General features: G+C 41.9%; 1 protein-coding gene across 4 annotated transcripts in view; it reads left to right on the top strand.

The window, feature by feature from the left end:
- RALGAPA2 (Ral GTPase activating protein catalytic subunit alpha 2) overlaps positions 1-26186 on the top strand; it is a 489478-nt gene that overhangs the window by 69686 nt on the left and 393606 nt on the right. For all 4 annotated transcript variants that reach the window (XR_016314086.1, XM_089686528.1, XM_089686527.1 and 1 more), the window contains exons 4-5: positions 11434-11491; positions 22351-22394. Coding sequence is in view for 3 of the 4 variants with exons in the window: in XM_089686528.1 (XP_089542654.1) it covers positions 11434-11491; positions 22351-22394 (102 nt within the window). In the remaining variant the exon portion in view is untranslated. The remainder of the gene's footprint in view (positions 1-11433; positions 11492-22350; positions 22395-26186) is intronic.

Genomic DNA, 26186 nt, shown 5'->3' with positions numbered 1-26186 from the left:
AATCCCAGCCACAATCCCCCAATTGTTTTGCTTTCCGTCTTTTAAGTTATTTTGCGGTATAAGCAAGGAAGCTTAGAAACCTCTTTAGTGTATTAATGTGCCTTTACCAAATATAAAAGCTGCACATGCAACTGTAGGGAAAACAATTCACTGCATACAAAGTATAACAAAATAGGCATACAATATACACATGCCCAAACTATCTAATCTTCTCATCAAATTAGTATGGACCATGTGTGCAAGAAGTATACTGAACAGCTACTTACCGTATTTTTCGCTCCGTAAGACGCACCTGACCATAAGACGCACCTAGGTTTTAGAGGTGAAAAACAAGAAAAAAAAATATTCTGAACCAATGGACTGCAGACACAGTACAGGGGATGACCAGAGACTGCGGACACAGTACATGAGATGACCAGAGACTGCGGACACAGTACAGGAGATGACCAGAGACTGCGGACACAGTACAGGAGATGACCAGAGACTGCAGAAACAGTACAGGAGATGACCAGAGACTGCGGACACAGTACAGGAGATGACCAGAGACTGCGGACACAGTACAGGAGATGACCAGAGACTGCGGACACAGTACAGGAGATGACCAGAGACTGCAGAAACAGTGCAGGAGATGACCAGAGACTGCGGACACAGTACAGGAGATGACCAGAGACTGCAGACATAGTACAGGAGATGACCAGAGACTGCAGAAACAGTACAGGAGATGACCAGAGACTGCGGACACAGTACAGGAGATGACCAGAGACTGCGGACACAGTACAGGAGATGACCAGAGACTGCGGACACAGTACAGGAGATGACCAGAGACTGCGGACACAGTACAGGAGATGACCAGAGACTGCAGAAACAGTACAGGAGATGACCAGAGACTGCGGACACAGTACAGGAGATGACCAGAGACTGCAGAAACAGTGCAGGAGATGACCAGAGACTGCGGACACAGTACAGGAGATGACCAGAGACTGCAGAAACAGTACAGGAGATGACCAGAGACTGCGGACACAGTACAGGAGATGACCAGAGACTGCGGACACAGTACAGGAGATGACCAGAGACTGCAGAAACAGTGCAGGAGATGACCAGAGACTGCGGACACAGTACAGGAGATGACCAGAGACTGCAGACACAGTACAGGAGATGACCAGAGACTGCGGACACAGTACAGGAGATGACCAGAGACTGCAGAAACAGTGCAGGAGATGACCAGAGACTGCGGACACAGTGCAGGAGATGACCAGAGACTGCGGACACAGTACAGGAGATGACCAGAGACTGCAGACACGGTATAGGAGATGACCAGAGACTGCGGACATAGTGCAGATGACCAGAGACTGCGGACACAGTACAGGGAATGACCAGAGACTGCGGACACAGTGCAGGAGATGACCAGAGACTGCGGACACAGTACAGGGGATGACCAGAGACTGCGGACACAGTGCAGGAGATGACCAGAGACTGCTGACACAGTACAGGGAATGACCAGAGACTGCGGACAGTGCAGGGAATGACCAGAGACTGCGGACAGTGCAGGGAATGACCAGAGACTGCGGACACAGTGCAGGGAATGACCAGAGACTGCGGACACAGTGCAGGGAATGACCAGAGACTGCGGACAGTGCAGGGAATGACCAGAGACTGCGGACACAGTGCAGGGAATGACCAGAGACTGCGGACAGTGCAGGGAATGACCAGAGACTGCGGACACAGTGCAGGGAATGACCAGAGACTGCGGACAGTGCAGGGATGACCAGAGACTGCAGACAGTGCAGGGAATGACCAGAGACTGCAGACAGTGCAGGGGATGACCAGAGACTGCTGACCTTTGGGAAGGGAGGGGGAGCGGTTACCTGAATTTGACAGGTACCCGCTCCCACTTCCGCGGAGTTGCCTTTCCTCTTCTTCCCGGGCCGGCTTCTGTGACAGCCGGGTGCCCACTGCGCATGTGCGAGAAGCGCTTCGCTTTGTGAATGGCCCGGCGCCTTCTGGGACCCTTCATGTGTCCCAGAAGACACCGGATCATTCACAAAGCGCAGCACATGCGCAGTGGGCACCCGGCTGTCACAGAAGCCAGCGCGGGAAGACTGTGCAGCGCTGGAGCGAGGAACAGGTAAGGCCCTTCAGGAGACAACAGCTGAGCGGCCGGCCCGGTATTCTGACATGGTGGCCGCAAAAATACCGGACCGGCCGCTTTATATTCGCTCCATAAGACGCACTGACATTTTCCCCCCTTTTTGGGGGGGAAAAAAGTGCGTCTTATGGTGCGAAAAATACGGTAATTCATTTTTTTCTTGTGATGGAGTCTTCTCATGGATCCTTCCTTCTCCTCTTCACAGATCCATCCTGCAAACAACTGTTTCATTGTGTCTCACCACATGAGTTGTTCAAGTCCTTTCCTCTTCCTCCACTTCCTGAATGTCATTTCCGCTCTTGAGCCGCACAAACCAGTCTAACAAGTTAATTTGCATATACGTAGGGGAGGCCTATCACATATCTATGCTATAAAAATCACCAAAATAGAAACGGTTAAAGTTTATTAGTTCATAACAACCATTTAAACAAATCAAAAATATATTTAACTGATTTTATGGTGTTAAATGATATGTTAACCCAACATTGCATATTCCTAATAATATGTAAGAATTTGGAAGCTAGTGAAACTTCCGCAGTACCTTCCTAAATTTTAAATACTAACCACTTACACTGCGTTCCAAATTATTATGCAAATTCTATTTAAGTGTCACAAAGATTAAATATATTGTTTTTCAGTTTAACTCATGGATGGCATTGTGTGTCAGGGCTCTTTTGATCACTGAAAACAATCTTGGACACCTGTGATAATTAGATTGGCCGGTGAGTCCAATTTAAGGAAAAACTACTAAAGGAGGGTGTTCCACACTATTAAGCAGAGCACCATTTTCAAGCAATATGGGGAAGAAAAAGGATCTCTCTGCTGCTGAAAAGAGTGAAATAGTTCAATGCCTTGGACGAGGTATGAAAACATTAGATATTTCACGAAAATGTAAGCGTGATCATCGCACTATTAAGAGATTTGCGGCTGATTCAGAGCACAGATGTGTTCGTGCAGATAAAGGCACATTGAGAAAGATTTCTGCCAGATCCATGCATCGGATCAAGAGAGCAGCTGCTAAAATGCCATTACATAGCAGCAAACAGATATTTGAAGCTGCTGGTGCCTCTGGAGTCCCACAGACATCAAGGTGTAGAGTCCTACAGAGTCTTGCAACTGTGCATAAACCTTCTATTCGGCCACCACTAACCAATGCTCACAAGCAGAAACGGCTGCATTGGGCAGAAATATACATGAAGACTAATTTTCAAACAGTCCAGTTCACTGATGAGTGCCGTGCAACCCTGGATGGTCCAGGTGGATGGAGTAGTGGATGGTTGGTGGACGGCCACCCTGTTCCAACAAGGCTGCGACGTCAGCAAGGGGGTGGTGGAGTCATGTTTTGGGCCGGAATCATGGGAACAGAGCTGGTCGGCCCCCGAAGGTGTAAAGATGACCTCTGCAAAGTATGTGGAGTTTATGACTGACCACTTTCTTCCCTGGTACAGAAGGAAGAAATATTCTTTCCGTAATAAAATCATCTTCGTGCATGACAATGCACCATCTCATGCTGCAAAGAATACCTCTGCATCAATGGCTGTTATGGGGATAAAAGGAGAGAAAGTCATGGTGTGGCCTCCATCCTCCCCTGACCTCAATCCTATTGAGAACCTTTGGAGCATCCTCAAGCAAAAGATCTGTGAGGGTGGGAAGCAGTTTACATCCAAACAGCAGCTCTGGGAGGCTATTCTGACATCTTGCAAACAAATTCAAGTAGAAACTGTCCAAAAACTCACAAGTTCAATGCATGCAAGACTTCGGAAGCTGCTATCAAATAAGGGGTCCTATGTTACAATGTAACGTGACCTGTTAAAATGTTTAAAAAGTTAAAATGTTGTTAAAAGTTTGATTGAAATAGCTTTTGATTTCAGTAAATATGCTGCAAACACAAGACATGACAATTTTCAGTTCTTTACAACCTATAAAGTGTTTTGAAACTTACTGTGCGTAATAATTTGGAACAGTGCATTGTAAGTTTTTTATGTTTAACAAAAATACTGTTATTAGGAGGTTTGTTCAATAAAATTTGAATTGTACTCTTAATAGTTGATAACATGAGAATTATGCTGACTGTTATTTACATCAGTTATTTAGGTAAATGAGAAAAATATAATTTGCATAATAATTTGGAACACGGTGTAAATCAATAAATAATTGGTGACGTGTATTCCTAACATGCTCTAATTGAGCTGCGCAAAATGTGCAAGGGGGCTGCTCACATATAAATGCGTTCCCACAATTGTATATGTGTCATGTGGCGCCCCCTGAGAATTCAATACGGTGTCCAACTTAGTGTTCAATAATCAATACATATATACACACAAAAAATAAAAGTGATGAACCAGTTGATTAGTCTGTGCATGTAACTTAAACAAGTCCAAAACCAATATTAATTGTCCCAAGAAATGTTAATTAGACAATATCTTCCTCCACTCTGCGCTCAACAGTCAAAGCAATTCATACCAGACATGCAAGCGGGTCCCGTCACCTGTTCTTCAACTAGTCTAGGTAAAACCAGTATTCCACATTCATTTAACCGCCTCCCGCCCGCCATATAGTAATATGACGGACACAAGGTGGTTCTCTTGTTCTGGGAGGACATCATATGACGTCCTCCCATTCTAACAGCGCATGCGCAGCTCCCGAAGCGTGAAGAGCGATGATCGGCGGTGCGTTGTGTTTCTCGGACACAGCGGATCACCGATCCACAGAAAGAGCCGAAGATGTCTGCTTGGTCATGTGATCAGCTGTGTCCAATCACAGCTGATCACATGTAAACAGGGAGAGCTGACTGCTCGTGAGGAGAGCCAGTAATCGGCATTCCTCAGAGGGGACATGTACACAGATCATCAGAGCACTGATGATCAGTGTGCCCTGATGATCTATGTAGCCCCAGCAGCGCCACCTGACAGTGTCCATCAGTGCCAGCTCTCAGTGCTCATCCATGTCACCTGCCAGTGCCCATCATTGCCACAAATCAGTGCCCATCTGAGCTGCCTTTCAGTGTCACCTGCCAGTGCCACCTATCAATGCCAGTCAGTGCCTCCTATCAGTGTGCATCAGTAGTGCCTGTCAGTGCAGCCTCATTAGCGCACATCAGTGAAGGAGAAAAATCACTTATTTACAAAATTTTATAACAAAAACTTAAGAAAAAACTTTTTTTTTTCTTCAAAATTTTCAGTGGTTTTTGGTTTGTTTAAGAAAAAATAAAAAACCCAGAGGTGATAAAATACCACCAAAATAAAGCTCTGTCTGTCACAAAAAAATTATAAAAATTTCATATGGGTACAATGTTGCATGGCCGCGCAATTGTCATTCAAAGTGCAACAGCGCTGAAAGCTGGAAATTGGCCTGGGCAGGAAGGGGGTATAAGTGCCCTGTAGGCTAGCGGTTAAAGAATTGCACTTCCTAGATAAACAAGGTAAAACGCCTTTAAGATCTCACTGTGCTGCTGTAATCCACCGTCCATGCGGCATCAGCGTCACATGGATCCTCCTAAACGTTACATCATGTGACATAACATGTGGGACAAGCTGGGTTACACTAATGCCGCAGGGACTCTGGATTGTGGCTGCACAGTGAGATCTTAAAGGCATTGAACCTTGTTAATATTGGAAGTGCAGTTCTTTAAATAAATGTTGAATATTGGTTTTACTACACTATGAGAGTCCATCCCATATTTGTTTGAATATATTGGCAGAGGAGGAGGTAGACCGGCAGTCTCTTAAAGGGACATGTACCAAGTGTCATACCTAAAGGGGAGAAGATCCATATTAAGGAATCTGTATATAACTATATGTGTTGCGCTGCTAAATGGAATACATGTGTCAATACCAAAACAGTGATGCAGTCTGTGCTGAAAATATAAATCAAGAATAGTCGGTCAGAGAATGATTATAAAGTCTCTTCCATATATCCTAGATTGTAAGCTCGAAAGAGCAGGGCCCCCGAACCCCTCATGTACTGTTTTGTTACTGTCTTGTCTCATGTTCTTTCCCCCTTGCTACTGTACAGCGCTGAGCATACCCTTTGGCGCTATATAAATACTGTATAATAATAATAATATAATATATGTCTCAAGACAGTTCCAAAACCAAAGGACTTCTGTGGATTCCTGTCTGTAAGTGATCCCACAATCCCGGTGCTGTCAGCTATATAGAAACCAATGTGCACCCACCACACGTGATAATAAGTGGACCCCCACCTTGCCTCCTGCCATGTCAGAGCCAGGTTACAGGAGGTGAGGGAGGATGCTCATGTGTTATGATCCAGAGTGTTTTATCTGCCTACATGCGAGTTACTAGTTTTTTCTATGCAAGTATAATTTTAATAAAACGTAATATGGCTACTACACTTTTTGTGGTTCTGAGTTGACCCTACATAATCAATGGTACAGAAGTAGAGTGGGGGTTGGAAGATACCAATACCCCATATTATTATTGGAACAACAGAAAATCGTAGACCAGGGGAGTACCTATTCATTACTACCCCCAGAGGAGGGGACACATGCCCATTTGACCTATTATAATATGTAGCTTAAGCCTTAAGGTGAGGGTCCACCAATTATCACATGTGTGGTGGTACACATTGGTTTATGTAAAGCTGACAGCACTGGGATCGTGGGATCACTTACAGACAGGAATCCACATTTGCAGAATTCCTTTTTATTTTTGGAATGGTCTTGAGACATACACTATATTGCCAAAAGTATGTATTATATTATTATTACTATTATTATATGCCTTTACACGCATTTGAACTTTAATGGCATCCCAGTCTTATAGCTGCAAAGGGCGGGCTAACTCATTATTGAACCTATGGACTAACAGCTTCAACTCTTCTGGGAAGGCAGTCCACAAGGTTTAGGAGGGTGTCTATGGGAATGTTTGACCATTCTTCTAAATGCACATTTGTGAGGTCAGGCACTGATGCAGATGGCCTGGCTCACAGTTTCCGTTCTAATTCATCCCATCGGTTGTTCCATCGGGTTGAGGTCAGGACACTGTGCAGACCATTCAAGTTCCTCCACCCCATACTCACTCATCCATGTCTTTATGGACCTTGCTTTTTGCACAGGTGTGCAGTCATGTTGGAACAGGAAGGGGCCATCCCCAAACTGTTCCCACAAAGTTGGGAGCATGAAATTGTCCAAAATGTCTTGGTATGCTGACACCTTAAGGCTACGTTCACAATAGCGTTGTGTGCAGGCGGCAGAGAGGTGTTTGGGAAGCGTTTTTATCGCTTCCCAAACACCTCTGATAATTCTGCACATTGCAGCACATGGTGCTGTTCTAACGGGAGCGTTAGTGTTGCGGCAAAACAGACGCCTCTGGTCGAGTCAGGAGGCATTGAAGCCTCCTATTCTAGTCTATGGTGCCTCTCCACAAACGCCTGCCCGCGACGTGGTTGCGGGGCGTTTTACGGAGCGGTAACACCATTCAAACTTCATTATAGGCGTTTGTGGGGCATTTTTAACGCTCGTCTGTGGAGCGTTTGCCGAGCGTTAAAAAACGCTCCCGCAAACGCCGGACCAACGCTTGCCAAGCGCTATAGGGGAGTTTGGCAAGCGTTGGTAAAACAGTAAGGTGTGAACGAGCCCTAAGAGTTCCCTTCACTTGAACTAAGGGGCCAAGCCCAATCCCTGAGAGAAAAAAACACACACCATAATCCCCCCTCCACCAAACTTTGCAGTCAGGCAAGTACCGTTATCCTGGCAACTGTCAAACCCAGACATGTCCATCGGATTGCCAGACAGAGAAGCGTGATCCGTCACTCCAGAGAACACGTCTCCACTGCTCTAGATTCTAGTGACAGCGTGGTTTATACCACAGCTTCCAACACTTTGCATTGCATTTGGTGATGTAAGGCTTGGATGCAGCTGCTCGACCATGGAAACCCATTCCATGAAGCTCTCTACGCACTGTTGTTGTGCTAATCTGAAGGCCACGCAAAGTTTGGATGTCTTTGGCTATTAACTCTGTAGACAGTTATCGAATTCTGTACACTGTGCGCTTCGGCACACGCTGACCCCGCTCTCATTTTTCATGGCTGAGTTGGTGTTGTTTCCAAGTTGCTCCACTTTGTTAAAATACCACTGACAGCTGGCCATGTACTATTTAGTAGAAAGGTAATTTCACGGATGGACTTATTGCACAGGCGGCAACCTATCATGGTACCACGCTTGCATACACTGAGCTCCTGAGAGCGACCCATTCTTTCACAAATGTTTTTAGAAGCAGTCTTCATGCTTTGGTGCTTGATTTTATACACCTGTGGCCATGGAGGTGATTGGAACACCTGAATCCAATGATTTGGAGGGGTGTCCCAATACGTTTGGCAATATAGTGTATATTATATATGGAAGAGACTATTATTCTTTGATGGACTGTTCTTGATTTATATGTTTTCAGCACAGATTATTGCATCACTGTAACGTCACATAATAATTTGTTTATTATATTTATTCTGATATTTTGTGTGCAACGCACAATAATTTCTTATTATTTTACATATATTGAGGAATCCCAGGAACAAATTCATACTCCTTGAGGGTAAAATGCCCATCTAGACCTACTACCAAATGTTTTTCAGTAGGTCCACAATTGGAAGTGAGCGCATTGCAGAACAGGTGGCAGGACCCACTTGCATGTCAGGTGTGGATTGCTGTGACTGTTAAGCACAGAGTGGAGGAAGATATTGTCTAACATTGCTTGGGACTATTAATACTGGTTTTGGACTTGTTTAAGATACATGCATGGACTAAACAATTGGTCTATCACTTTTATTATTTGTGTATATATGTATTGTTTATTGAACACTGAGTTTGACACCATATTGAATTCTCAGGGAGCGTTGCATAACACATATACAGTTCCAATATTCCTGGTATGTGCCTGCTGTATTATGTTCTTGTATGAAAAAGTATCCTGTGCTCTTTCTGTTACTTCCTTCGTGTGAAATACATGGTAGTCCTGCCTGTCACTCTGTGTTCCTATTAAAAACTGACCACACTAGGCATGAGAGCACAGTGTGGTCAGTTTTTTTTTATTTTTGGGTGTCCTTGCAACTCAGCCTGCTCTCCTCCAATGATTAGACTTGTGCTTACAAGCCCCCCCCCCTTTCACAGCCATTCACTGGGAAGTTCAGTGTGCTGCTGTTTCTCTGCCCCCAGCTCTCTAAGCTCCTTATGCAGCTAAGAACAGAGGGTATGTGATTAAATATGAAAAAAGAAAGAAAAGGGTAATTATAATGTGTTTTATATGTATACACACATTTTGCCTTTCATTTCTATTTTAATATGAATGGGTTGTTTTAACAAGTTAAGGGTTCACATATACTTTAAATCTGATTGGTCATTTTAGAGGTTGCTACACATTGTGTCTCATCATTTTTCTTTGTAGCATTTTTCTAAGTAAGTTAAAGAAAGTTGTGGGATGTATAGGATGCCTGCAAAAGGCTCTACTTAATCTTGCCTGGCTCCCTCAATTCTTCTTCATTTATTGTTAGGTTCTCATACGGCTGGTAATTCTGCTGCTAAAGTCTATCCACTTGTTTTCTTTTGCATTGTCATAATCTGTCAAAAGATCTTGTGATGGGAATTGAAATTTCACAAAATCTTCTCAAACCTTCAAAAAAATCTTTGATTCTGCATTTTGTTTGCATTTTCTGTTGTGTCATTTTATGATTTCTATGTAAGGTCCACAGGCCCAAATGTAAAGATATAGTTGAAAGCTACTGAATTGTAATTGACATTTGGTTTCATCTCTATTTAAATATTATGTGTCGTTAATGTACACTGCAGACTACCATGTTTAGGTATAGGCAGTATTGGTTTTGTTGAACATTGATTTTTCAGCAGCTGGATAATTGATTATCTGCTGAAAACAGTGTTATTAATTTGTTTCTTGCTGACACGATAAGTTCACAAAATAGCAGACACCGATCTGATTAGCAGTATTGAGGACTGGGTTAATTACACCTTAATTAATACTATTACAAAACTCTGACCTAGATCTACAAATTGGATCCACTTAATAGAAAAACCTACATTCACAGTTAACAATTGTTTATGAAATTCTCCACATGATATGCCTACTTTTTTGAAATTTTGTTGTAGTGTATACTGTGGATAAACCTATAAAAGTGCATAAAATATGTTTTTATGCAGAGGAACATTTTAGGTGATTAAGCTATGCCTGCAGATACCTACGATGCTGCTTATTTATTTATGTAAATTGTTTCGCTTGTCATAAGGTTTGTAAGTCTGTTGAGCTGGTCTTTTGATCCAGCCACTCCACTAGACAGCACTGCCAGATTCCGGACCCCTCTGTAGACTACACTGTGTTTAAATATTATGGCCTTGGTCAGGTTATACTCCATCCCAAGAATCCTTTTTTGTAGTGCTGGAGAGGTATTTCCAAATGCACCCACTTAATACTCCTTGCTGTCTTAGTTCTAAAAAGTCAGTACTAAACATTTTTCCCAGAGCACCAATAGGGTTCAACCCTGGAAATGTTATGCCGGCCACAGATGGATCGAATCAGTCCATCTGTGGGCAGAATGGTTGATCAACTTGGGTACAACCAGCCTGACAAATTTTTTTTACATGTGATTACTGTCGGCGGCTATAGCCACTAGCAGTAATCATTGTGTTCTTCTGACAGGGAAGTTCCCTGCTGGCAGGACACAGTACTGACTGTGTTGATGGGGGAATCAAGCGATTTTCTGTGGTTGTATGATGAAAAATCGAACCATCTATGGCTTGCCTTAATGTAATTAGGAATACTGTAAACAGAACAAGAAAGTTGTTTTAGGAAGTAACTTCCAAAGACTCTGTGAGGTGCTCTCTTAATTATGCCTGTAGCATATTAAATAGAGCTCCGAATAAAGCAACCAGGCAATGAGATCAGTACAGAACCTGCTGTTGCTGATCTTCTAAAACAAAACCCCCCAAAAATTAAAAAAGCTAGTTGCCTTGCCTGTCTGTGGCTTTAAAACTTACTATCGAGTATGCAACAAATGAATGAAACTTACTATCGAGTATGCAACAGATGCGCACTTTTAATGCTTTCTGTGCAATCCGTTCGATCTATCAAGTATGAGATAAGTAATGAGTATGCTTTCGTGTGTAGGTTTGTTTTCATGCAAGTTTGCTCATCAACTATACTTTTATTTTTGTGTTGTCACAAAAATTTTTAAGCTTTTAATTTATCTTGTTAATACTTACTGTGTTCTTATTTTATATACACTATAAAGGTTTTTGATAACAAACCTTTTTTGTTGTTCAGAAAATTCTACAACTACTACCTGAAAGGATTTTCTACCGCTGGCAGTACCATAGTATAGGTAAGTATATTGAATTAATAATCTAAATACAGGTCTGTTGTCTTCTTTTATTTTTGTGCCAAGTGGACTTGACCATAAATCAAAGTAATTGTTAAGACACATAAAAGAGGAATTACAGCTATAAATATTTGATACATATTTACATTGGTCTGACTTGCACTTATGTAACTGTGCATATGCCACACCTGGCTGATCCCCCTGGAAGGAAGCTGGAAATTAGTGAAGTAGACCGCTACTCCAGTGCTTCTGGGTCCTATGCAGAGTGACTGCCCTGCTGCATTCTGAACACAGGAGATTGGCCACTCAGCACCAGATCTCTGATCGGATGGAGTCTAGAGGCAGGGCGGTGACATCACGCTCTCCACCCTCTCCGATCAGTGAATACTTTGCATTCATTCAGAAAATACAAGGCATTCTCTGAATGGTGATTGTGTTGTATTGACCAGCCTCCAGTGTTCAAAAGGCAGCAGGACAGCTGCTCAGCATGGGACTTTGAAGCAAGTGGAGATCACTGGAGTAGTGGCGTCTACTTCAGTGATTTTACAGCTTCAGGGGGATTTGTCAGGTATAGTATATACCTAGTTACATTGTCCAAGCTGGACCAATGTAACAATGTTTAAAATATCCATACCGGAAATTATTTCGCCTTCACTAAAATATTTTTTACATTTTACATGCAAACCAAAAATCCATTTCTTTTCTCGTACAGTACAGGACATGAGCCTTCAGTTATAACAGGTGGGTTGCATGCTGCACCATAACAACTCTCACCATGTGATTCTCAGTTTTTTGCTAGGCTCCTCAGGTGATGGATGCATCTTTGTAGGATAGAAGATACATTTAGTAATTTCTTCTGTCAAAACTGTTACTAACTGAACCAACTCTGTTCACTCCCCAATCCCTTATTGTCATAGTGCATTTATTTATTTATTTTACAGCAAATTTTGCCTTTAAATGTAATCTGACCAACATCTAGCCTCTTCCTGTTTTCCGGGGTATTGTGTTTTTTCCCACAAATGACAAATGCACAGGGGCTTCTCTTCCTATACCTCAGTCAGGACTCCACCTAACTTCTAACTCAGGAGCTTCGTTGTCTGAGATGCCTCTTTTTGTCTAAGCAAGCAAAGAAGAATTTTCCTCCCAAAAATTCTTTCTTTGGAACAAAATGGTGCCTTTTTTTAAACAAATCGGCGAAAAGAAAAAAAAAAAAGACAAAGGCTCACAGTCTTCCGGTTGCCTCTTAACCCTCTGATTCTGAATCTTCCAACTGGTTGAAATTAGAGGAAATAGATAAATAACCAGGGCAGATTTTTCCAATTTGTATGTGGAAGGATGTCCTTATGCCATGGTTTCTTCATGTCTTAAATTAGACTCTGCTGTAACTGAGGGTCCAAATGACAAGCATGGGCTCTAGAAAACACCTACAAATGCTTTTCTGGTTTATTCTTTAGTCAAGAATGTTTTATACAAGGATTGGAAAAATTCAGAAAAGAATTATGTTCCTCCTAAGCGCTTTGCTTGACTATGCATTGGAGGAATTCCCCAAAAAATGGGTGGTCCTTGAGTTTGACCCAGCTATCATTTTGCCTCAATAAATCTTTTGTGGTATCAGTTGAGGGCTTACTCACTTTCAGGGGTCCTGTAAATAGTCGCATTGAGACTTTGTTCAAGGCTTTGTTCTCCTTTTCTGGGCCATGGTTGTGATGGTGGTTTGTCAGAGAAGCATCTGGCTAGGAAACCCAGCAGTATTCGAGATGGTCCTTCTTTCTCCTTTTGCTCCAAGTATTGGTCCTCCAGAGCCTCTAAACCGCTTCTCAAGTCCCCTTCACAGCGAAGGGGTGCCCATTGGGGGAATGTATGCTGGCCTTTGCAAACATCTTGTGCCAGGGGATCTCCGACTCTTGGGTACAGAAGGTTGTATCCTCCAGCTACAAACTGGAATTTCAGAACCACCTCATTTTTGGCTGTCAAATGTGCTTTCATAACCTCAGTACAGAATGAACTGAGTGAAAGCTGTTTCCAACTTCATGTTCAGGGAGTTGTGATACAGGTTTCCTGAGCAAGAGAGGTATCAAGGGTTCTACTCAAACCTCTTTACAGTCCCCAAACTGAATGAGGAAGTTAGACCCATCTGGACCTCAAATCATTAAATCTCTTTTTGAAAGTCACAAAGTTCTGGATGGAATCTGCAAGATCAGTAATAGCAGTCTTTCAGCCGGGGGAATTCATGGCATTGATCGATATCAAGGATGTGTATTTACACATCACAATTTTTTCCACAACAGCGTTTCCTTTGCTTTGCAGTAGAGGATGACCATTTTCAGTTTGTGGCTCTTCACTGCGCATTAGCAACAGCTGCCCCAGTCCTTATGAAGGTGCAGGGGACTCGGACTCCGAGTGAGATTCAGCTCCCAATTAATGGACTGGAGCTGAGGGCAATTTATCTTTCCCTTTATTGGGGAATGTGATGGTGATGTCACAACAGTGGCTTACTTAAACCACCAAGGAGGCACAAGAAGTTGTACAACTCAACAGGAGACAAATCTCCTTTTATGTTGGATGGTGACAAATGGTCAGGCCATATCCACCATGCACATCCTAGGAGTGGAAAATTGGCAGGCTGATCTGCTAAGTTGGCAGTGTGCCTTATCGGACTTTGGTGTTGCTGTAAGACATTCCTTTGTTACTTTTGGTCTTGCAAAAGCTGCCCTTTAAATGAATCTGGGATATTCCCTTGGCGAATCATACATGTAAGGTGGCTTTTCTGGTGGCTATTACAACTACCTGGGTCCAGTCTGTCCTTTAGGGAGCACTTTTTATTGTTACATAATTAAAAGGTAGTGTTGTGTCTGAATGCTTCCTTTTTTGTTGTGTCTGGTTCCATTTAAATGAAGATATTGTTTTACCCACTTTATGTCCTTCTCCTAAAGATCCAAAGGAGGCAGCCCTCCACTGTCTGGATGTGGTACGAGCTGTGCGAATATACGTTGTGGCTCCTGCCTCAATCAGACATTCAGACTCACGATTTGTCTTACCTGATGTGGCCAAAAAGGGCTCTTCAGCTTTGAGATCCACAATTGCAAGGTTAAGGATCATTCTTCTACAGCTGTTGGTATGTCATGGATTTTTCAACTCTAGGCTTTTGTTGCGCAGCTTTGTAAAGCCTCTAGCTAGTCTTCTGTGACTCCTTTTGTTAAGTTTTACCAAGTGAACGTTTGGGCTTCGGCTGCCAACTTCAGTTTTGCGGGCCAGAGTTTAAACCCAAAGTTTAGCCTTGTTGAGCTTTAGGTTTTTGTTATTTTGAGGGTATGTTGGCTGATTATTGTTGTTGTCCAATTCTTTGTGATTTAAGTCCTTTGTCCTGTACTGTACTGTATGAGAAATTAACAATTGGATTTGTTACCTGTAAAATTATTTTTTTGCTGATGGTCCTTCATTGTTTGCTACAAAACTGAGGATCACATGATGGTGGTGGGGGGGGGGGGAAGGATATGAGGGAGGGTCTAAAGCTTTGAGTGGCTTACCAGTGCCCAGTCACCTGGAGGTGTAGCATATATAACCCATATGTTATGATTGAAGACCCATGTCCTGTGCTGTATTTCAGGAAAATGGTTTTACAGGTATGTGAAAAATATAATTTTTAGCATCTTTGACATTGTACCCTACTGTGTACAGTTTTCCAATTGTGTTTTGGTAATTTGTTGTAATTTTTCTTACCTGGAGATCCTAGAGATCCTACTGGTAACAGCTTTTCCTCTTCCTCTTGCAGAATGACAACCCTAAGCCACTGCCTGTCAATAAGCATTGTCAGCCTGCTGTGTGCACTGCTCTAGTCAGCTATTCGGTTGCCTATCGTCTCTTTCAGATAGACAGCCCAAAGGCCAACCAAAGGAATGTGCATGGCAACTGGACAAAGCTGCCATTAAATGCTTTTTTACAAAGCTGCTACTTATTGACAGTAGAATTTTGGCATTTGAGCAGGAGGTGCTGTTACTGTCAGCATCTTCTGATAAGAAACTTTACTACATATTTCCAAAATACAATTGAAGAAAACTATACAGTAAGACATGATGCCAAACATACTAACAAATAGATTTTGGGTTTACATAACCTTTAAGTCTTAACTCACTGAAGTTTACTCAGAATACTAATTTGCAGATTATTTACTTTTTGCTAGTTTTTAACTTTAGAACAAGATCAATTTGTGATGTGCTGAATGCCTACCAAACACAGGTTATGCTTCCCTACCCCTTTTAGAGTTGGAGAGCTTAATTTTATAATATGTAAATCTAAACCATACAATCCTCCCCATTTTATTTATTTTAAAATCAAAGTGAGGTTGAAAATAATTTGAAGGTAAAGTATAAAATGTATTTAAATCATTGAAATGCCTCTTACACGATCATTTTAAAATTAATTTTAGATTTAAAAGAAAAGGTAGTGTCATTGTAACCTGCATGTTTTTCAGCCATTTGCTGAGTTTGCAGGAATATCTGTGCATAATGGATGGAAATGGAAGGTCAGGGGAAATGGAGTTGTGTTGTTGGGAAGCCTGAAGCATCAGTACTGGCTTCTTGAAAGCTTCTTCCTTCCTGTGCTTGTTTTTTCATTATCATTTAAAAAACATTGAAGCCCTGGCCCAGTGTTTTTCATCTGAAGAAACATTTAATATGTTTAGATACTGGAATTGTATTCTGTTTTTAGGCTTAATTCACACCCCTGTCATGTGATTTTGATGTGATTTACAGTGCAGTTTGTGGGGCAACTTTGGTTATGATTTGGATGTGGTTTACATATAATCTTTTCGGCCATAGCGTACTGTAAATTGCACCAAAGTAGCACAGGACCCTTTCCCAAAGTTGCATCGCAGCTGGGCGGCTTTGATGTGAACTGGCACCATTGAAAGCAATGTTATTTCTATTGTCATGTGATTCAGTGCGACCCAAGTTTCATCTGAAATCGTGTGAACCAGGCCCAAAGAATAAGTTCACCTTTTGTGAAAAATACTTTTGCAGGTAAAAAAATGTGAATTTATTTTCTTTTTATACTGCAACCTGGAAAACTTTGCACCCACTATCTGCAGATTATGGGTGCAACGTCAGGCTCCTACAGACTTTCAGTATAGCTGTCTGCACATACCTCCTGTATGTGCAAACAGTTACTAAACTACATGAAGAATTAATTCACTACAAGAACCTTCACCAGCATCCTCACAGTTCGTTGAGAAATACAAGCTGTCTGCCACTGTGGAAATAGCACTTGTAGTGCATTTATTCACAGATCTGTGCAAATGAATGATGCGGCTGTGTGGTTAAAGCCCCGTACAGCTGCGTTGTTTCTAAATTCTGACAGTGGTAAAATGTGCACTGCATCATGCAGCTCTCACTCACTGTTATCCACACCACCAGTAAGATCTGCACTCAAATACACACAGCGAATCCTACCAGTATCATTGCCAGCTTATGCATCTCTCTTTCCAGTACCTATACCACCAGATCTGCTGTTCATGATTAACATCACACTGCTCGATATCCATGCCACCAGCAAGATCTGTTCATCGTATTTCACTGATACATGTGCTTTCTCAGACCTTTGTGCTTTACACAGTGCCTTATGATTTGCATTACATGTTATCCCTTAAGCTTCAGCACTGCATTTGAGACAATGCATTGCACATGAATAAATATACAGTGTGTGTTTATATATGTATGTGTGTGTGTGTATATGTGTATGTGTATATATATATATATACACAGTGGGGCAAAAAAGTATTTAGTCAGCCACCAATTGTGCAAGTTCTCCCACTTAATAAGATGAGAGAGGCCTGTAATTGGCATCATAGGTAGACCTCAACTATGAGAGACAAAATGAGAAAGAAAATCCAGACAATCACATTGGCTGATTTGGAAAGAATTTATTTGCAAATTATGGTGGAAAATAAGTATTTGGTCACCTACAAACAAGCAAGCTTTCTGGCTCTCACAGACCTGTACCTTCTTCTTTAAGAGGCTCCTCTGTCCTGCATTCATTACCTGTATCACTGGCACCTGTTTGAACTTGTTATCAGTATAAAAGACACCTGTCCACAACCTCAAACAGTCACACTCCAAACTCCACTATGGTGAAGACCAAAGAGCTGTCCAAGGACACCAGAAACAAAATTGTAGACCTGCACCAGGCTGAGAAGACTGAATCTGCAATAGCAAGCAGTTTGGTGTGAACAAATCAACTGTGGGAGCAATAATTAGAAAATTGAAGACATACAAGACCACTGATAATCTCCCTCGATCTGGGGCTCCACGCAAGATCTCACCCCGTGGGGTCAAAATGATCACAAGAACAGTGAGCAAAAATCCCAGGACCACACGGGGGGACCTAGTGAATGACCCGCAGAGAGCTGGGACCAATGTAACAAAGGCTACCATCAGTAACACAGTATGCAGCCAGGGACTAAGATCCTGCAGTGCCAGACGTGTCCCCCTGCTTAAGCCAGTACATGTCTGGGCCCATCTGAAGTTTGCTAGAGAGCATTTGGATGATCCAGAAGAGGATTGGGAGAATGTCACATGGTCAGATGAAACCAAAATAGAACTGTTTGGTAGAAACACAACACGTCGTGTTTGGAGGAGAGACAATGCTGAGTTGCATCCAAAGAACACCATACCTACTGTGAAGCATGGGGGTGGCAACATCATGCTTTGGGGCTGTTTCTCCGCAAAGGGACCAGGACGACTGATCCATGTACAGGACAGAATGAATGGGGCCATGTATCGTGATATTTTGAGTGCAAACCCCCTTCCATCAGCAAGGGCATTGAAGATGAAACGTGGCTGGGTCTTCCAACATGACAATGATCCCAAACATACCGCCCGGGCAACGGAGTGGCTTTGTAAGAAGCATTTCAAGGTCCTGGAGTGGCCTAGCCAGTCTCCAGATCTCAACCCCATAGAAAACCTTTGGAGGGAGTTGAAAGTCCGTGTTGCCCAGCGACAGCCCCAAAACATCACTGCTCTAGAGGAGATCTGCATGGAGGAATGGGCCAACATACCAGCAACAGTGTGTGCCAACCTTGTGAAGAGTTACAGGAAACGTTTGACCTCTGTCATTGCCAACAAAGGATATATAACAAAGTATTGAGATGAACTTTTGATATTGACCAAATACTTATATTCCACCACAATGTGCAAATAAATTATTTCAAAGTCAGCCAATGTGATTGTCTGGATTTTTTTTCTCATTTTGTCTCTCATAGTTGAGGTCTACCTATGATGCCAATTACAGGCCTCTCTCATCTTTTTAAGTGGAAGAACTTGCACAATTGGTGGCTGACTAAATACTTTTTTGCCCCACTGTGTGTGTATATATATATATATATATATATATATATATATATGATGTATGTGCAACACACACGCTATATCGCCAAAAGTATTAGGACGCCTGCCTTTACACACATGAACTTTAATGGCATCCCCGTCTTAGTCCGTAGGGTTCAATATTGAGTTGGCCCACCCTTTGCAGCTATAACAGTTTCAACTCTTCTGGGAAAGCTGTCCACACGGTTTAGGAGTATGTCCATGGGAATGTTTGACCATTATTGCAGAAGTGCATTTGTGAGGTCAGGTACTGATGTCGGACGAGAAGGCATGGCTCGCAGTCTCTGCTCTAATTCATCCCAAAGCTGTTCTATCTGGTTGAGGTCAGGACTCAGGAAGGGGCCATCCTCAAACTGTTCCTACAAAGTTGGGAGTATGAAATTGTCCAAAATGTCTTGGTATGCTGATGCCTTAAGAGTTCCCTTCACTGGAACTAGGGGGCCAAGCCCAACCCCTGAAAAACAACTGGAACTATAATACCCCTTCCACTAAACTTTACACTTGGCACAGTGCAGTCAGGCAAGTACTGCTCTCCTGGCAACCGCCAAACCCAGAAATGGCCATCGGATTGCCAGACAGAGAAGCGTGATTCGTCACTCCAGAGAACACATCTTCACTGCTCTTGCGCCCAGTGGCAGCGTGCTTTACACCACTGCATCTGACGCTTTGCATTGCACTTGGTGATGTAAAGCTTGGATGAAGCGGATCGGCCATGGAAATCCATTCCTTGAAGCTCTCTACGTACTGGTGTTGTGCTAATCTGAAGGCCACACGAAGTTTGGAGGTCTTTAGCTTTTGACTCTGCAGATAGTTGTGGAGTTCTGCGCACTGTGTGCTTCAGCATGCGCTGACACTGCTCTGTTATTGTACGTGGCCTACCACTTCGTGGCTGAGTTGCTGTTGTTCCCAGTTACTTCCACTTTGTGATAACACCACTAACAGTTGACCGTAGGATATTTAGTAGCAAGGAAATTTCACGGATAGACTTATTGCACAGGTGGCAACCTACGGTACCACGCTTGAAATCACTGAGCTCCTAAGAGTGACCCATTCTGTCACAAATGGCTGTAGAAGCAGTCTTCATGCCTAGGTGCTTGATTTTTTTTTTTACACCTGTAGCCATGGAGGTGATTGGAACACCTGAATCCAATGATTTGTAGGGGTGTCCCAATACTTTTGGCAAGTGTGTGTGTGTAGTGCAGCGCTACTGAATTTCAAATCAAACAAAAATGTGATATGCAGGTGATCTACGTGTTCAGATATAGTAAAATTATCCAATATGCTGGAAAAAAAACCCTGCTTAATATCACATATACATTGTTGAAACATTTACATCCTCGAATTTCACTATATTGGATAAACTGCACTCCCCATGCATGCTCAAATGTTCATATAAAGAAATTCAGAAAGAACTACTGTGCTCCAAAGTGATATAATGATCCACTTCAAATCCACATTTTAGTGCTTCACCACACAATGCTCAATATGCTCTCAACTCTCTCTTTGACCCACAGGTATTATAGGCCAATTCGTGCTTTCCCCTTTAAGGGATGATGCTTTCCATCAACAAAACAGAGGCTGTTACCTCTTTCACCAATATAACTCCAACCTCCACCAGTAATTGCAGCTCAAAAAAAAGACGTTCATAGTGCTTTTCCTAAAAATATTTCTTTATTAAAAATGAATAAAATCCACTCATACGTAAAGGTGCACTATTCTGGTGCACCGTGGGTACTGGTGTGCATATCCCCTTAAGACTGTAAACACGTGGTCAGTACCACTCTTTCCCAGTGCGCGGCCACTTCCTGGATTGCACAATGACGTCTCCACCCTGTGATTAGCATTACATGTTGTGCCTAAGGGCTCATGTACACAGGGCCTTTGGAAAACTCTTCTGAACGATGGAAACTGACTGCTGGAATACGTAGGTTAAAAAACATCAGTTTAGCCGCATTTGCATACCACGTTTTTGTGTGTTTGCGTTTGAAAGCGTTTTTAAAAGATAACCTCGGGAGACCCTCCCAAATGCCCAGAATGCACTGAAAAATAGTATACAAAAAACTATTTCAGACATTTTGAGAGGAATAGAGAAAGCAGAAACAGGGAGAGCAGTATGTGTTGAGATATTTACTATGGATCCCGTCATGAGCATAATGCGGCACGTTCTACCATTTTTTCCGTCATGCAGAACCTGGAACTGACTGCACTGGTGTACCGGGTCCATTTGAAAACATGGAAAACGTTTTGCATGCATTTCTGATGATGAAAAAAGGCTCTGGACAGCATCTGGACATGGAACAGTTAAAAAACGCAAACGCTTATAAGCGTGGTTAACCGCATTTACAAGCGTTTGAAACGCCGGTAAAATCTACTCCTGAACGCAAGTTTGGTGCGTTAAAAAAAACTGTAAACTCAACTGCCTGTAAACGACTATGTGTACACGGACACATAGGAAAACATTAGGGAGAGTTCAGGGGCTGCTGAAAAAAACCACTGAACGTCAGTTTAAGAGCTGCAGTGTACATGAGCCCTTAAACTTCAGCATTGCCTTTAAGATCATGCATTGCACCCACTGAGACTGATTTACTAAAGGAGTTGAGAATGTTTACACAAAAAATGTGTGAATATTCTCAAATCATTCAGCAAGTCCGCTCCATTGTCCCATGCTTCTCCTTTGCATGAATTGCCATAGGCCTCTCTGTTATATACATAGTACTTCATACTTTTCTGTGACGGGGGTGTCTCATACCTCTATTACATGCAGTGCCTCGTGTTTTTATTTCACGTAGCAATTTATGTATCTCTATTGCACTCAACATCTCATGCCTCTGTATGACAAAATATAAGCAGATTAAATTTCAGCTTTTAGCCTCTCATTTATACCTCTAAACCATTTATTGAACTAGAGAAGTGACTTTATTGAAGCCTGAGGTGTTTCAATCAAGCATATTTGTAATATGGCAGTATGTGTCAGATATAGTTTTCTGCTGTAAACTCTGTGATCAGAGGCACTGAGTCTGACTTGGGTCTCATTATGTCAGTAATAGAAAGAAAGGCACAAAGGTGTGTCATGTTTTGATCAGCAAGATATTGATGCCGATACACAGACATCCACATCATTAGGGTAGTTGCATTGAAATATTACACAGATTTATGAGCTACTTGTGATTTATTGAGCATATGTGCCAACTCTGCCATCTGCCTACTGCTAAGCTTTCCATTTTGTCCAGTCATTGTTTAATACATGCAGTGTGTAAATGTATAAATACACACAATCCTTTGGGAGCTCAGACTAAATTCAGGAATTCTGTGTGTTTCTCTACTCTTCATTGAGGAAGAGAAGATTTTTTTTGTATTTTTACACACTATTCCCAAATACCAGTTTGCTAGACTGTTTCAGGCCGGCTTTAGAAAAGAAATACCTTAGGTATCAATGCTTTTGTCAGTACATTTTTAAATTATTGTCTATTTTTGTGCTTTCAGGTTCAGTTTTAAAGAAGCTTTTACACACTGGAAATTCCATAAAGGTACGGAGAAGAGGGGTATCTGTGCCTAGAAATAATGGCTGACAAACTTTCCATCTCATTTAATTTTTGTACCAGTCAACAAACCACTTTTTTATGCTTCATTCGTTTTTGCAATGGTTACAGTTGCACTAAATGCTGGAATCCTACATTCAGCCAAAATGTAAAGTTGTATTTGGTGCAACTTTTTTTCACAGAATTCTACTTTGAAGCTTGCTTATTTGAAATAATAACTTACTGAAAATGACAAAATGTGCAGTAAGTTAATATTTCTTCCTCACTGTTGATCTGTTTGTAGCCATTGATTTATATGCCCGTTAGTAGGGTGTTGTAGTAAACGGATAATTCTGTATCAACATATCACTGTCCTTGCTGTTTTCAAATGCAACCTTTATTAATACGTGTTTCTATGTTTGTCACTCACCTGTGTTGTCTGCAGTAGTTTGAATGTTCTGTACATATAGAAACAGATATTTCCTCAGGCTGTATCAGCATGTTTTTTCGGGATGTGCACGGAGGATCAGTTTCATCAGTGGTACATGTACCAGACTTTAAATTGAAGCTCCTGTCTCCTCTGAAAAAAATAAAAGTCAGCAGCTACAAAAACTGTAGCTGCTGACTTTTTAAAAACAGCCATTCGCCTGTCCTATGATCCCGCGGTGGGTTCACACCAGCCAGGTTCATTGGCCGAAACCAAAAATGTATTATATTGCTGCTTACCAGTCATTTAGACTTGGTGGCTGCATCAGCTTTCTTTTCTTTGGCTTTGTTCCCTCTATTTTCACGTGATGATTTGGCCAGTAACACTCCTCCTGTATTAGTGAGACACCTCTTTGGAGAAATGAGCACAGAACACAGCAGCATGTCAGTCTGAGGGGAGGAGAGGGGAGTGTTAAATGTGTTAGCAGATTTGAATACAATAACAAATTGAAGCCAAACTCCAGCTCACACTTTTATAGTCAGTTACTGCAAACAGTTTTTCTTCCTTTTGGAATAAAAGTTTTACATGAATAAATAAAAGCCAATTGTTTTAATCACCGCTGTCAGTGGTAAATGAATTGTCTCATTCTGCTGGAGAGCTTTAACTTTTGAAAAACAGCAAAGTTGCTGACTGAATCACCAGATGAAAATAGAAGAAAGAAAGCTTAAAAAGGAAACAAATGCAGCCATCACATCTAAGAATTGGTAAGCTGCAATATAATAAATATTTGATTTTGGGTTCAATACTGGTTTAATTAATGTTACAACATTTAGCAGGGTGTGAAATTATATTAGGAAAAGTTGGGTAATTTTGGTGTTTACACTGGAACTACAAAGCCAAATGAATAGAACAGAAGTTTCGTTTTAACTGCTTGCAAGCGTCATTGTACTTGTGTACATAGATCAGACTTTTATTGTACTTTATTACATGACTCGCAGACTCTTTATTACTGCCCTTCTATCATCCTGCACCTTGCTGCACCCTTTTTCTTTTTGCTGTGATGTCACCTCAAGAAAATGTCACTGTTGTTGTACAGTGTGCACTCCTCCCTTCCCTTATGCAAACTATAGGATCTTTTATAATACAGTACCCAGTGTAACTTAAAGGGGAAGTGTGACATTCTTAGATAAGGAAGTGTGCTCATTTCAAATGATTATTTCTGTATTGAATTAAGGGTTATGATGCTTTTTCTCTGTAGCCATTTAAAGTTGAATGATAGAAAAATGGTAATTGCAGTTCTCTCAGTAAGTAAATTATAACAATAACACACATCTATCAGCCATAACAATATGACAGCTGACATGTAAAGTGAGTAACCTTAATTATCTCATTCAAATGCCATTTTAAAGTGGGTAGGATAAATTAGGCAGCAAGTGAACATGTTCCTGAAGCTGATGTGTTAAAAGCAAAGAAAATGGGCAAGCGTAAGGATTTAAGTGGCTTTGACAAGGGCCAGATTATAATGTCTAGATGGCTGGGGCAGAGCACCTCCAAAACTGCATCTCTTGTGTGATGTTCCCAGTCTGTAGTGGTCAGTACCTACCAAAAATGGTCAAAAGACAGAAAAACCAGTGAACTGCTGACAGGGTCATTGGTGGCCAAGGCTTATTCATGTGGAGAGTGAAGGCTGACCTGTGTAGTGTAGTCCAATCCAATAGAAGAGCTTCTGTAGCTCAGACTGCTGAAAAAGTTAATGCTGGTTCAGACAGACAAGTGTAAGAACACACAGTGGAATGAAGTTTTTTATGCATGAATATGTGTAGCCACAGACGGATCAGGGTGTCCATGCTGACCTGTGCCAACAGCCAAACGCACTTACAGTGGTCACGTGAGCGTCAGAACTGGACCACAGGAGCAATGGAAGAAGGTGGCCTGGTCTGAGGAATTCTACAAGTCTGAGGTGTTGACTCCAAAATTCTCCAGATCTCAATCCCATCGAGCATCTGAGGGATGTGCTGGAAAAACAAGTCGGATCCATGAAGACAGCAAAATGCAATTTACAGGATTTAAAGTATCTGCTACTGACAGCTTGGTTCCAGATACCACAGCATACCTTCAGAGGTCTACTGGAGTCCGTGCCTTGATGGTAGGTGGTCATAATGTTATGGCTGATAAGTGTATGTCCAGTCAAAACTGTATATCTTAGCTTTGGATAGAGTGGGAAAGGTTTAGAACCCCTGTCACATTTTTACTGCTCTCTGGAGCACTGTTAAGAAAGATTTCTCCACACTCTCTGGCCTGCTGACAACATTTTTACCAGGCAAGAAGTGAAGGTAATTCTCTAACAACACAGACTGAAATAAAAATACTTCCCCTCATAAGAGTAGGAGGAACATTTATCAGATTTCTATATTAGTCCCTCTTGTGGACTTTTTATCAAATCCTGTCTAGTGAAACCTTTGTCAGCAGGACAGGAAGTGAAGGGAAATCTCTCTAGTGGATCCACATATACAGTGCATCCAGAAAATATTCACTGCGCTTAACTTTTGCAACATTTTGTTATGTTACAGCCTTGTTCCAAAATGGATTAAATTAATTTTTTCCTCAACATTCTACAAACAATACCCCATAATGACAACGTGAAAGTTCATTTTGAAATCTTTGCAATTTATTAAAAATAAAAAAACCCTTGCACATAAGTATTCCCAGTCTTTGGTCAATACTTTGTTGAATCCCCTTTAGCACCTATTACAGCCTCAAGTCGTTTTGAGTATGATGCTACAAGCTTGGCACACCTATTTTTGGGCAATTTTTCCAATTCTTCTTTGCAGTACCTCTCAAGCTCCCTCAGGTTGGATGGGGAGCGTCGATGCACAGCCATTTTCAGATCTCTTCAGAGATGTTCAATCGGATTCAAGTCTGAGCTCTGGCTTGGCCACTCCAGGACATTCACAGAGTTATTATTTATTATTATTATACAGTATTTATAAAGCACCAATAGTTCGCTCAGCGCTGGCCCCTAGCCACTGCTTTATGTGGGCTGTGTGCTTAGGGTCGTTGTCCTGGTGAAAGATGAACCACCGTTCCAGTCTAAGGTCCAGAGCGATCTGGAACAAGTTTTTATCAAGTTTGTCTCTGTGCATTGCTGCATTCATCTTTCCTTCGATCCTGACTAGTCTCCCAGTTCCTGCCACTGAAAAACATCCCCATAGCATGATGCTGCCAGCACCATGCTTCACTGTAGGGATGGTATTGGCCAGGTGGTGAGCGGTGCCTGGTTTCCTCCAGACTTGATGCTTGGCATTCAGGCCAAAGAGTTCAATCTTTGTTTCATCAGACCAGAGAGTTTTGTTTCTCATGGTCTGAGTCCCTCG

The sequence above is a fragment of the Staurois parvus genome, unplaced genomic scaffold, assembly GCF_062004578.1.
Source record: "Staurois parvus isolate SC_StPar_1 unplaced genomic scaffold, SC_StPar_1.0 ptg000401l, whole genome shotgun sequence".
In the NCBI taxonomy this organism is placed as follows: Eukaryota; Metazoa; Chordata; class Amphibia; order Anura; family Ranidae; genus Staurois; species Staurois parvus.
Note: the sequence above shows the minus strand (reverse complement) of the source record. Positions and strands in the feature narration are given on the sequence as shown.